General features: G+C 52.4%; 1 protein-coding gene across 1 annotated transcript in view; it reads right to left on the reverse strand.

The window, feature by feature from the left end:
- The window catches only part of SEZ6L (seizure related 6 homolog like), a gene marked incomplete at its 5' end in the record, with an annotated part of 65,384 nt that overhangs the window by 24,614 nt on the left and 27,582 nt on the right, over positions 1–13,188 (reverse strand). The window contains 1 exon segment of the mRNA XM_056116590.1: positions 887–1,083. Within this exon segment, the coding sequence (XP_055972565.1) occupies positions 887–1,083 (197 nt within the window).

The raw sequence follows: 13,188 nt of genomic DNA on the forward strand, positions 1-13,188 counted from the left end.
GGGATTTGTGGATTTGTGGATGGGAATTTGTGGATTTGTGGATTTGTGGATGGAGATTCCTGGATGGGGATTTGTGGATTCGTGGATGGGAATTTGTGGATTCGTGGGTGGGGATGTGTGGATTTGTGGATGGAGATTCGTGGGTTTGTGGATGGAGATTTGTGGATTCGTGGGTGGGGATTCATGGATCAGCACTTCTGATGTGCTATGGGTAAAAGAGACTGGTGTAAAAGAGGAAGTAAGAGGTGCCGGGATGAAGGTGAGTTACTGGAGAGAGAAGAGGGAAGGGTGTGAAGAGATGGAACCTCTAGAAGGGGCAGTGGATGATCCTGAGCACTTAGCTTGACTTAGGAGTGCGTTAGTTTTCTGCGATAGTAAGATGCAGGGAAAGAAACGGCGATGCTGAAGATCAAGGAGATTAGAGGAGTCTGGGTAGGTCTGACAGTGGGTGGGGTGGAGAGAAAGGCTGTTTCTGTGCCTTGGGGTGGGGGCAGAGGAGGCCTGTGGGGTGAGTTGAGCTCCAGGCCAGGCCAGACAGTGGACCTCAGGCTTTGGAGACTCACTGTGATTTGGGGGAATCAGGGAGGTAATAACCCCAGCTGACACTGAACCAAATGCGATGAAAGAAACACGATGCCTTATGGAGTGTGAAAGCTGCCCCAGGACAACTCCTGTTGTCCACCTTGTGGGGTGGTCAGAGGACAGAGGACACAAAGGGGCTCAGAGAGGAGCAGCGAGTTCCCCAAGGTTGCATGCACGCACACACACAGAGTATATGGTATTTCCCACACAGCGTTAAATACCCCCTCCCTCCAACACTATGCAGAAGAAATCACCGTCACCTGCATCTACGCACGTACAGAGTGATGCTCTGAGAAACACCCACCTATGTAGTTCATGATGAATCCCTGCCCCTTCCCAAAGATGAGGCCGGCGGGGTCCGAGTGGAACTGGATGGTCAGGTCCGGGGTGGAGGAGTACAGCTTCTGGGGGCCGCTGTTGCCAAGATACTGGCCCAGGATGTGGGGCATGAGCTCGTCTCCGTCATAGATGGTCAGGATGTCGCTGTTACTCAGGTTCAGGCTAGAAGAGGGGCAGAGAGAAGAGCGGGTGGGCTGAGGCAAAGCCACAAGCATTTCACCAGTCTTTGATTTTTTTTCAGGCATCACACACGTTTTTCCTTCTCTTCTCCCTGGTGTTGGGGCAACACCCAGTTGTTTTCAGACTATTCCTGGCTCTGTGCTCACGAGTGACCACTGGTGCTGCTCGGGGGACCATAGGTGGTGCTGACGATGTGCTCAGGGTAGGACGGCTGCAAGTCTAGTGGCATCACCCCTGGACTGTGTCTCCGGCCCATATGTACCACACACTTTCTGGAGACAGACTGTGTGCCTGCTCCCAAGAGGGCAATGGGTCAGAAAGCAGGTTGGCATGGACTGCAAAGGAGAACCGGACAGGCTCACCCTGGCAGCAAGCCTGACACACAGACTGATGAAAGTTTGGCTTCATCTGGAAAATGGGCTTCCCTACGCAGAGTCTCTGGCAGAGGTGGATGTTTAGAAGTAGAATCACCTCCCCCGTTCATCCAGTTCAGCATCCATGATCGTTTCCTTTTTTTCTCTTTTACTTTTTCTCTTTATTTTACACAGCTTACCCACGGTCATGGTCACGGTCCTCCTGTTGTTCATCTATTTGCTCGAGCGGGCCCAGTAACGTCTCCATCATGAGACTTGTTGTTACTGTGTTTGGCATATCGAATACATCACGGGCAGCTTGCCAGGCTCTGCCGTGCGGGCGAGATACTCTCGGTAGCTTGCTGGGCTCTCTGAGAGGGGCGGAGGAATCGAACTTGGGTCGGCCATCTTGGCTGCTTTTAAGGCAAATGCCCTACCGCTGTGCTATCGCTCCAGCCCACAGCTTACCCAAAACTTTAAAATATCTTTTTATTATGCTGCATAATTGCTCAAAAGTCATTATATGATAAGCTTATATTAATCTTCTTGCCCTTATCTGTTCTATTTAAACCAGTAGAAATGTGGGATAGTACAATTGTTCTTCCAGTTAATGACAAAAAAATAATAATAAAGTTTAGTGCAGGAGTGATAGCACAGTGGGTGCTTGCCTTGCTGGTGTTGACCTGAATTCGACGCCCAGTACCACATATGGTCTCCCTAACACTGCCGGAAGTAATCCTTGATCAGAACCAGGAGTGAGTATCTATGACCATTTCATGGTGGAGGCAGACCGGGTGCTGGGTCCTGGGCTGACGACAGGGACCAGGGATGCTTCTTCTACTCTCCGATCCAGAACTTGGGGGCCCAGAGCAATGGTACAGTGGGGAGGGCACTTGCTTTACATACAGCACATCTGTGTTTAATCCCTGGCACCCCAGGTAGTCTCCTGAGCCCCACCAGGAGTGAGCCCTGAGCACGGAGGCAGGAGGAAGCTCCGAGCAGTCAGCTTGCTAACCAAACAGGCATCTTCAGGGAAGGGGAGAGGCTGGTTCCATCCACTGTGTGGCCAATTCCTCAAAACCTATTGATGATGGTCAGGGATGTGAGACAGAGAGCGAGGCAGGAAAGATGCTCCGACCTGTCCCCACACTTCCGAGCACTAAAGGATCACACTCTTTTCAAAGACTGAAATGCAGGACAGGACCTGAACACTGAAAACCAGGGCTGCAATGGACAGTTAATAATCCAGGAAGAAGCTAGGATTAATTAATTAATAATAATCCAGGATCAGCGGTAGAGTCAGGGATGCTGGGCACAGCAGATCTCGGATGGAAAGTATTCGGGACAGGTTGGGTCTGAGAAGGGCTCAGGCCTCTCTCCTTCCTTCCCCTCTCACTTCCTGATCCCTGTCCTTCCCGGTCCTTTGCTTATGCCCCTTGACCTAGAGTTTCTGAGCATCTCCTGTGTGCCAGCCACAGTGCTGTGCTCAGAGAAGCAAGAAGAGTCCCTGAAAGGTGGCAGGGAGGGTGACCGAGATGATGATGATGATGACTGTGAGCGTAGAGGAAGGCATGGAATTCAGATGGGGGCCAACATGGAGGCCTCCCTGGTGGAGGTAATATTTATACCTGCTCAACCAGAAAGTAGGAGAACGAGAGGGAGATGAGCGGGAGGTGGGGAGAAGAAGACCAAGTGAGAAGCAGAGGGCGGGACAGCGACTGGTCACTGACCCAGGATCACAGTGTCCAGAATGTAGACACAGTCCCGAAGCCTGAAGAGTTTTGCAGGAGGCAAAGAACCAAGTCGGCCTGTGGGGGTCGGGAAGATAAGGAAGCGCTTTGGACAGAAGGGACCGGAGGAAGTGAGTCTCCAGGAGAAGCTTCCCAGAAAATGGCCCTGAGAGCATTTCTGGAACTGACCCGGGTGACATCAGCTCTCCTCTGCCCTGTCTGTCCAGGACAGGGTCCCCTACCAAAGCGGGGCGGTGCCTGCTGCCAGCCTGGGATGGGAGTGGGAGGAGGGGGTGTGTCTGTGTTGGTGCTTCCAGCAGAAGAACAAAACAGGAGGACTCAAGGCCCATGATTTCTGGACATGGGGGCGTGTCTCGCTCACCAGCCAACTCCCTATGTAAGGTGGTCCCAGGGAGTGGCTTAGAGAGACCTTTTTTGTTTTTGACTTTTTGGGTCACACCTGGCAATACACAGGGCTCACTCCTGGCTCTGCACTCAGGAATTACTCCTGGTGGTGCTGGGGGGACCCTATGGGGTGATGGGAATTGAACCTGGGTCAGCCACGTGCAAGGCAAACACCCTACCTGTTGTGCTATCACTCCAGCCCTGACCCACTGGGATTTTAATGGCCTTCCAAAGTCTCCAACCAACTGGTTCCTCCCTGTAGGACCTACCGAGCCTCCTCCCCTCATAGAAGTTGTCTGCCTGCTTTAAACCCAGGGCTTTAATAAAGGCAGAGCTCCCAGACCACCCCAGACTCTCCCCAGTTTCCGGGGAGGGGGCAACCGTGAGGCCCTAGTCACTGAGCATCTGGGGTGTGCACTGTTTCCTTTCCTTCCTTCAGCTGCGGGAGCCCCATGAGAGACAGGGGAAGAAAGAAACAGCCTACACAATCTTTTTCTGCTTTTGTTTCCAGGTCACACCTGGCTGGGTTTTGGGACAACTCCCAGTTCTGTCTGCAGGACTTGCTCCAGGTGGTGCTCAGGGGAGCCCACACTGCTGGGGGTCCGTCCAACCTCCCACATGCAAAGCACATGCTCAACCCTCTGGGAGCTCTCTCACAGTGGGGTGGATGTGAGCTCTTGTTTCACGTTACATTTATTTATTTATTTACTTATTGCTTTTTGGGTCACACCCGGGGATGCACAGGGCCTACTGCTGGCTCTGCACTTAGGAATCACTCCTGGCGGTGCTTGGGGGACCATATGGGATGCTGAGAATCGAACCCAGGTTGGCCGTGTGCAAGGCAAATGCACTACCAGCTGTGCTATCACTCCAGCCTCTCATCTCACGTTAGGGAAAAGCCTCTCGATTTATAAATAATTTTTTAAATTTTTTGCTTAAGAAAGTGCTGGGTGCGCCATCTTTACAGCACACAGTCACAGAGAAGAAAGTCTGCGGGGGGGCCTCCACAGCTACCGAGAATACTCCTGGTCCCGAAGAGAGCCGAGATCACCGGGAAGTCCCAGATGGGGTAGGTGCCGCATCCCGCCTCCTCCAGAGGGAACCCCAGTGACCATGAGCCTCTACAAGCATAGCTCGGGCATGCGGGAACCAGGACTCTTACTCCAAACCACGCGGCCGCCTAGGCGGCCAAGTGACATCTTCTCATATATAAAGTGGTCAATGGAAAGTTAATTCTCCAACGTTTCTCCCTGAAAATCAGGCTTAACTCTTTCACAAAGCCAACACCGAATAGGACAGAGAGAACAAAAGGGAGTGCCCTGCCACAGAGGCAGGGTGGGATGGGGATGGAATGGGGGGTGGGAGGGTTACTGGGATCCGTGGTGGTGGGAAATGGGCACTGGTGGAGGGATGGGTATTCAAAATAAATAAATAAATTTAATTAAAAAAAAGAAAAAAAGAAAGTGCTGGATGAGGCTGGTGAGAGGCCCCGGAGAGGGAAGATCTTTTTTATTCCTTGAGACAATTTCACAGCAAATCTGTGGTCACAGGGTGTTCCAGAGCGCGTGCAGCTTAGCTCTGCACAATCTCGCATGGCAGTGAGCTAAAGGTGGGAGACGCATCTTCAAGGGTGCAAATAGCTTTCCCTTCAAGGTCCCGGCACGGCTCTCTGTTCTCTGTGAAATAGTGTGCTGGGAAGTAGCGAACCTTGCTTGGATTCCTGGTTCTGCCACTTTCCCGGAGGGAAAGTTGGATGTGACGTCATGTTGCAGGGTCCTTAGGGGCATGATAAGCGCCGCCGTCATCATCAACGTCCCCCCAGCTACCGTCATGACACCGATCCTGCTGTCATCATCCCCTCCCCCATCATGATTACCGCCATACCACTTCTGCCACCATCACTAGTACCAACATCACCACTACCACCATCATTGTCACTGTCACAACCACCATCATTGCCCCAGAATCATCAGTACCACCATGGTGGTCATCATCATATAACTTCATACCATGTCCTTCATGACTATGATGACCAGTATCACCACAACTGCCAGCACCATTGTTAGTGTATCCATCACCACCATCACACCTCCACCAACAGATCACCACCACCACCACCCTTTCCACCACCATCATCACTGCCAGACCACCACCATCTCTCATACCACCACTGTCACCACGATCATTATCATCATCACCTCCATTATTGTTGTCCTCATGGTTACTGCCGTGCCATCTACACCATCATGACTACCAATATCACCGCCACCATTGTCGGCATCCGTACCACCATCTATGATCATAACCATCACACTGCCTCCTCTGCCACCACTGCTACCTTCAATATCACCATCTGGGCTATAAAAAAAGTAGGATGAGACTAATATCCAAGGCCAGGAGAACTGGTCAATGGTTGAAAGCTTGCCAGAGTGTGTGAGGGGCAAAGGGCAGTGAGAGAAGGGACCAGTATGACAATAACGGGTAGGAACGACCACTCTGAACAAGAACTGAGTGTTGAAAGCAGGTAAAAGGATATACCCATACCCGATAACCTTTCAGTATCTGTATTGTCAACCGTATGCCCAAAAGGTGGGGTGGGGAGAGAGAGGGAGAAACAGAGACAGAAACAGAGAGATAAAGAGAGAGACAGACAGAGACAGAGACAGAGAGAAGAAAAGTGTCTGCCACAGATGCAGGCTGGGGCGGGCGGTGGTGGGAGGGAAGAACTGGGGACATTGGTGGTGGGAAATGTGTATGGTGGAGGCATTGGTATTGGAACATGGTGTGGCTGAAACTCCATCATGAACAACTTTGGAACTGTGCATCTCATGGTGACTCAATCACTGTCACTGTCCTCCCATTGTTCGTCGATTTGCTCGAGCGGGCACAGTAACGTCTCCATTGGAGACTTTGTTGTTACTGTGTTTGGCATATCGAATACATCACGGGGAGCTTGCCAGGCTCTGCCTTGCAGGCGAGATACTCTCGGTAGCTTGCCGGGCTCTCCGAGAGGGGCGGAGAAATCGAACTCGGGTCGGTCATGTTGGCTGCGTGCAAGGCAAACGCCCTACCGCTGTGCTATCGCTCCAGCCCATGGTGATTCAACAACAACAACAAAAAAATTAAAAAATATTGCTATCTCTGCCAGCAGCCCCATCGCTGTCATCACCATCCCCATTGTCACTCCCACCATCATCATCCTCCCAACTCTGGACTGCTGTTTACACTCACTGCCATCAGGGATGGGGTAGCCCTGTAGCACTGTCCTCCCATTGTTCATTGATTTGCTCGAGCGGGCACCAGTAACGTCTCCACTGTGAGACTTGTTACTGTGTTTGACATATCGAATATGCCACGGGGAGCTTGCCAGGCTCTGCTGTGCGGGAGATACTCTTGGTAGCTGGCCAGGCTCTCCAAGAGGGACGGAGGAATCGAACCCAATGCCACATGCAAGGCAAATGCCCTACCCGTTGTGGTATCACTCCAGTCCAGGGATGGGGTACAGCTTTATTTTTTTAATTTTATCTTTAAAATTTATTTTTGCCGTGTGGGCGAGATATGGCAAAAATAAATAAGTTTTAAAAATAAAATAAAAAAAAACTGTACCTCATCCCTGGACTGGAGCGATATAGCACAGCAAGCCACCCGTGACGTATTCGATATGCCAAACACAGTAACAACCAGTCTCACAATGGAGATGTTACTGGGTCCGCTCAAGCAAATCGATGAACAACGGGAGGACAATGCTACGGTGCAGTGCTATTTATTTTTGCTTTTTTGGATCATTTCCAGTGGTGCTCAGGGGTTACTCCTGGCTTTTTACTCAGGAATTACTCCTGGTGGTGCTTGGGAGACCATATGGGATGCCGGGGACCGAACCGGGGTACAAGTTTTTTTTTTGGGGGGAGGGAGGTCACATTCAGAGGTCACACTCAGGGATTGACTCCAGGGCCCCTGCATGCAAAGCCCGTAATCCAGCCCTTTGAGACATTTCCTGGGGGGGGGGCTTGTGGATGTTTTATTTTTTGTGTGGGGGTTGTTTGGGTCACACCCAGTGATGTTCAAGCATTACTCCTGGCTCTACACTCAGGAATCACTCCCTCCCTCAGGGGACCACATGGGATGCCGGGGATTGAACTGGAGTTGGCTGCGTGCAAGGCAAACGCCCTATTGGCATACCAGATGGTATTTAGTGTACCTATTAGTCGGAGCTGCCACCATCCCCACCGGTATGGTTGTCATCACTATTTCTGCTGTACCACCTACGACCATGATCACCACCTTCTCACTGTCACCACCATCACCACTGCTATCCTATCATCATTACCACCAAACCACCTCCGCCACCATCACAACTACCTTCAAGATAACCGGAAGACGGATGAGCCTGAGTGTTCATCCCGAGAAGGGCCTCAAGAGGACCCGGCAGAGAGGGGCGGTGGGGAGAGAAGAAAGTGAGCCGGGTGGGCTACAGTCCTGGGGTCCCTCCCTGCCAACTCCCCAGCTCCAAGTACATCAATGCTGGCGGTGAACTCCCAGCCTGTGTCCCCCTCTCTGGGGGTTGGCATCGTCCCTTCCCTGCCCCTCCCAGATGCCATGAACGTGCAGAGGGTGGCTGGCTTGCCCAGCTGCCCAGCTGTCCTGTCACATCAGACCCCGATGAGTCTGAGCAGCGGAGAGCGTGACCACAGGGCAGGCTGGGCTCCCTGTTGCGGGGTCACGTGAGCTTCCGGATTCTGTCTGGAGAGACCCTGGAGACACGCCTGTCACTAGGACTCTGGCGGGGAGGTGATGGCAGGCAGGTGGGTTTGATCTGATGGGATTGGGAGTGGCAGGATGTTCCCAGGGGGAGAAATCCACAGAAAAGCCCGCAATGCTGCCTAGGGCCAGCCCCGGCCTGCCCCAGTCAGTTCAGCTGCCGGGAGGAATTTTCCCCAGCTCAGAACTCGACTCCCACTGGTCAGATTTCTGCAAACGTCTCTCTTAGGGTTTCTCATCCTCCACCCACCTGCTGGACACTTCCTGTTCCATTGGTTGCTGTCTCTCCCTCCCACTCATCCTGGTCCTTCGCCCCTAGTGGTGCCAGAGATCCAACCCGGGTCCACAGCATGGATGGCAAGGACCTTACCCACTGTCTTTTATTTTATCTTTGGTTTTTGGGCCACATCCAGCAAGGCTCAGGGACTGCTCAGGGATCAATCCTGGTGATACTCAAGGGTGATGTAGGCAGGCAGGCAGATAGGGAAGGCCCCCTCCCCAGACGATGGCAGTAAATTTCCTAGGAAGTAATAGCTCTGAAGTTGTGGAAGCCAACCTTGCAGAAAACAGAAACTAAGGCTTGATAAGATCCTCATTTTGCGCCAGCAACAGACCCTGAGGAGATTGGACACCTACCCACGAAGGAGATTCCTCGAATATCCTCGGCCCTCTCCCTAAATCCAATTCACTTTAGTTATTCAGGCCAGAGAAGACTTCAGAACATTCCAGATCAAGTCATCCTGAGAAGATACTCGATCAAAGCCGCCTTGTATAAAAAGCCACACACATATGCTGCCTGAGCCCATGTGCTGGTTGCGCCCACATGGCCGAGCAGATGTTATGCCCAAGCACATGTGTCGCCCGCATCTCCCCTCTTGAGATGTGGACTTTCATGTCTCATGCTGGGATGTGTGTAGGGGCTCTCTCTGCCCTTGGAGAAGCCCACGTTCTCTCTTGAGTGCATTACTGTCTTACACACACTCTCTCTCTCTCTCTCTCTCTCTCTCTCCCCCTCCACACCTTCAAAACCCCTTCAAATAAAATCTATTTTCTTCACTGCTGTCAACTCCTGAAATTCCTTTCTGCTAGGCGAGACAAGAACCCAGCAACCCTGGGTCCAGGGTAGCAGAGGTGGATAGGGAGAAAGTGACTGTCTTTCTCTTCCCTGCTTCACAAAAGTCACCCGTGAGGCCCACCGACATCAGGAGGATCCTAGGGAAGGCCAAGGATCCAACCTGAGCCGGCTGCATGCCAGGCAAACACCCTCCCCACTGTACTATCGCTCTGACCCTCTTACCCACTATTGTAGCTCTCCTGTCCCCCTGGCACTGTGTAACCCCATCAACGACCAAGACTCAGAGACTATAAAACCCAGCTCCCGGAAGCATGCGGCTGCATTTGCGGCCACGTGATATCTCATCATCTCATTCCTACTTTGGACAAACTGGCAGGCTACCGAATGTAACCTGCCCACACGGCAGAGTCTGGCAAACTCCCCGTGGTGTACCCAATATGCCCAATACCAGTAACAATGAATGGTCTCATTCTCCTAACTGAAAGAGCCTTGAATATGGCACTTTTTAAAAAATCTCAGGGCTAGGACGAAGGAGACGTTACTGGGGCCTGCTCGAGGCAATCGATGGATAACAGGATGGTTGTGATTGTTGTAACTGTCCCTTCATTTAGCTTCTGAGTGACCAGAACAATGCCAAGTGAGGACAACGCTTCCCGGCAGCAAACACACCAAACCAGAATGTGCTTTTATCCGCCATGCCTGGAAAACACCAGATAAACATCCACTTCCTTATCCTTACCAGCCCGTACCAAAAAAAAAAAAATAATAAAGTCTGCCTTGGTTCAGTCTTGTATCCCACAGAATGAACAGCAACAAATGACAGAGAAAACCTGCAGGGAGCTCTGTCCCCTCTCGCAGCCCCCTCGTCCCGTCTCTCTTGTTTCTTGTGACATTACAGATCAAGTTCATCGGATTAGACCCATGATTTCCGGCCCCTGATATGTGTCTCCTACCGAGGTTACATTTCTTCTCTTGCTAGAGTCCCAGCCTAAAAGGATTTCGTCTCCTAAACCCTTTACATGTCGTGGTAACGTTGCTGCCGCCTCGGATGGTGAAGAACAAGGCAGGTGATGAGATCAGTGTTAAACCGGTTACGTGGGCAGGGTGGCGGCTTCGCAGAGAGGCGCTTCCCGGGACTCTTCCCGCGCTATCGAAAAGGGTTCTGGGAAGGACAAAGAAGGAACTAGCTGTGCTGGAGGCCCAAAGGGAGGGAAGGAGGGAGAGAGGGAGGGGATGGGAGAAAGCACACGTTTTCTGGAGGAGGGGGAAGGGGGAAGCTTAATTTTCACAGTAGACCCTCTTGTATCTTTGAATTTTGAATCATGTAAATGTATTACCTCTTCAAAACGGATAAAAACAGCCAGAGGGGTCCTCATTATTGCTTTCACTGGGGTCTAGAGAAGCAAGGAGATGAGGCTGGAATGCAAATGCGGCTTTGACAGAGATTAGCAAAACCGGCTCGGCGAGGCGATTCCCTGCCTGGGCAGCAGAGGGCAGCATACGCCCAAGCATCGGTGCGGGCGGCTCCCGCCACCCAACATCGCGCCCTCCCTTTCCAAAGGAGGCGGGTGGCAGGTGATTCTATGGGGCTGGGGTTTATCTGCAACACAGAGTGAAGAGAGAAACTACGACCGAGCCATCTTGCTTTCTCTGTCTGCCTTTCTCTCTCTACCTTTTGGGGCCCCCACCTGAGACTTGCTTGGAAATCCAGTCGTTGGAAGCTTTTCCTGAGTGCTGTTCACAAGATGATTTTAAGGAGACAGACGCTAAGGTGCCCTGTGATTAGGTGCATATTTCAAAGTGCGTTAGAAAAGAGAAAGAGACGCTTCTCACAGTCAGCTTCTTGTTTCCTGGATGCTATTTTGCAAGAGCAAAAGAGAAAGTTTGGGCGTTGTGGGGAGGGGGCGTACCTGGCAATAGAAATTGGGCTGCGGAAGTGGAGACCACTAACCCACGGAATCAAGTCCTTCCAGGGGCTCCAAGGGGACCCCACGGCTGTCCTTGCCCACACCATTCACTCGATCTGAATGGTGGGGGGATACCTCTCCTTAGGGCTCAGCTTAAAGTTTTATTTTTTTATTTTTTTGCTTTTTGGGTCACACCCGGCAGCACAGGGGTTCCTCCTGCCTCTGCACTCAGGAATTACTCCTGGCGATGCTCAGGGGACCATAAGGGATGCTGGGAATTGAACCCGGGGGGCCGCGTGCAAGGCAAACGCCCTCCCCGCTGTGCTATCACTCCAGCCCCTCAGCTTGACGTTTTAGCAATTCTTTTTTTTTTTTTAAATTTTATTAGTGAAACACCATGGGGTACAGTTGTAGACTTACAAATTTTTGTGCTTGGGTTTCAGTTATACAATGATCCACCACCAGTGCCCATTTTCCACCACCACGGGTCCCAGTATCCCTCCCATCCCCCCCCCATCCTACCCCGCCTAGTGGCAAGGTATTCCCTTTTGTTCTCTCTCTCTCTCTCTCTCTCTCTCTCTCTCTCTCTCTCTCTCTCTCTCTCTCTCTCCTTTTGGGTGTTGTGGTTTGCAAAAGAGGCACTGAGTGGCAATCATGTAGCACTTCTCCGTGGGTCTCTGCCAAGCCGCCACCACCCTGTTCTGACTTATACCCCTTAGAGGGTGTGAGGACCATTTCTCCATCCAGCCCACTAAGGTGAAGGGTGCAAGACAGGGAGGGGCCTGAGTCTTTGTTTTTGGTTTTGAGCCACCTTAGCAGTGCTCTGGGCTTCCCCCTGGCTCTGTGCTCAGGGATCACTCCTGGCAGGCCGGGGGGAATTCTATGTGGTGCCAGGGATCAGACCCAGGTTGGCCACATGCAAGGCAAGCGCCTTAACCCCCGGACTATCTCTCCGACCCCTTTCAAGAGTCTCTTTGGCTTCCCAGCGTGCAGGAGTGATGCTGACACAGTCCCGTGGTCTGTGCCATGTGCAGCAGGCAGCCAAAGGGACACCAAACTCTGGGACAGAGGAGGGCACTTGCCTTGCATGTGGCTGACTTGGGTTCGATCCCCGGCATCCCACCGGGTGGTCTCCTAAGTACCACCAGGAGTGATCCCTGAGTACAGAGCCAGGAGTGACCCTTAAGGATTGGTGGGTATGGGTCACCCCCCCCCCCAAAAAAAAAACAAAAACAAACAAGAAAAAAAAGACAGAAACCTTAGCTTCAACATACTCTAGCTCAGCTGGCAGAGAACATGCCACGCATGCACATGTGTGAGGTCTTGAGTTGGATTCCTGGCATTCCTGGGCGCGGCCCTGGCACTCCCCATTCCCCTCCCCAGCACGAACACTGCACCTGTTAGCCTGGCAGCGCCCACAGAGCCTCATGGAGAGGCCCCACCCTAGCGCCGCTGACAGAACCACCTGATGTCCAGGGAGGTGCAACGACACCCCAGCCCTCCCGCCCTCTCGGCTCCCTGCAGACCGGAGCTGCTCCTTGCCCTTGGCCGAATCCTGACGCACTGCTTGCCTCAGACCCATTTCCCAGAGGAGCAAAGCCGGAAGCCACAGCAGGTGCTCAGGGTCCAAGCCTCTGACTGCTATAACTGGGATGGGAGCGCGGTGAACCCGGGTGTCCCGGGGTAGAAGGGCGAACTCACATCCAGGAAAGCATGGGAGGAGGTGATAGATTGGAGGAAGTGTGCAAGGGAAGCTCGGCCAAGCCAGCCCTGCCTTGGGGACTACCACCGCCTCAAGGGAGGTTCCAAGCCTGGGGCTGGGTGCGGCAAAAGCTGATTCCTTCCGGTCCCCCAGGTGT

The sequence above is a fragment of the Sorex fumeus genome, unplaced genomic scaffold (genome assembly GCF_029834395.1).
Source record: "Sorex fumeus unplaced genomic scaffold, SorFum_2.1 ptg000032l, whole genome shotgun sequence".
Taxonomy (NCBI): Eukaryota; Metazoa; Chordata; class Mammalia; order Eulipotyphla; family Soricidae; genus Sorex; species Sorex fumeus.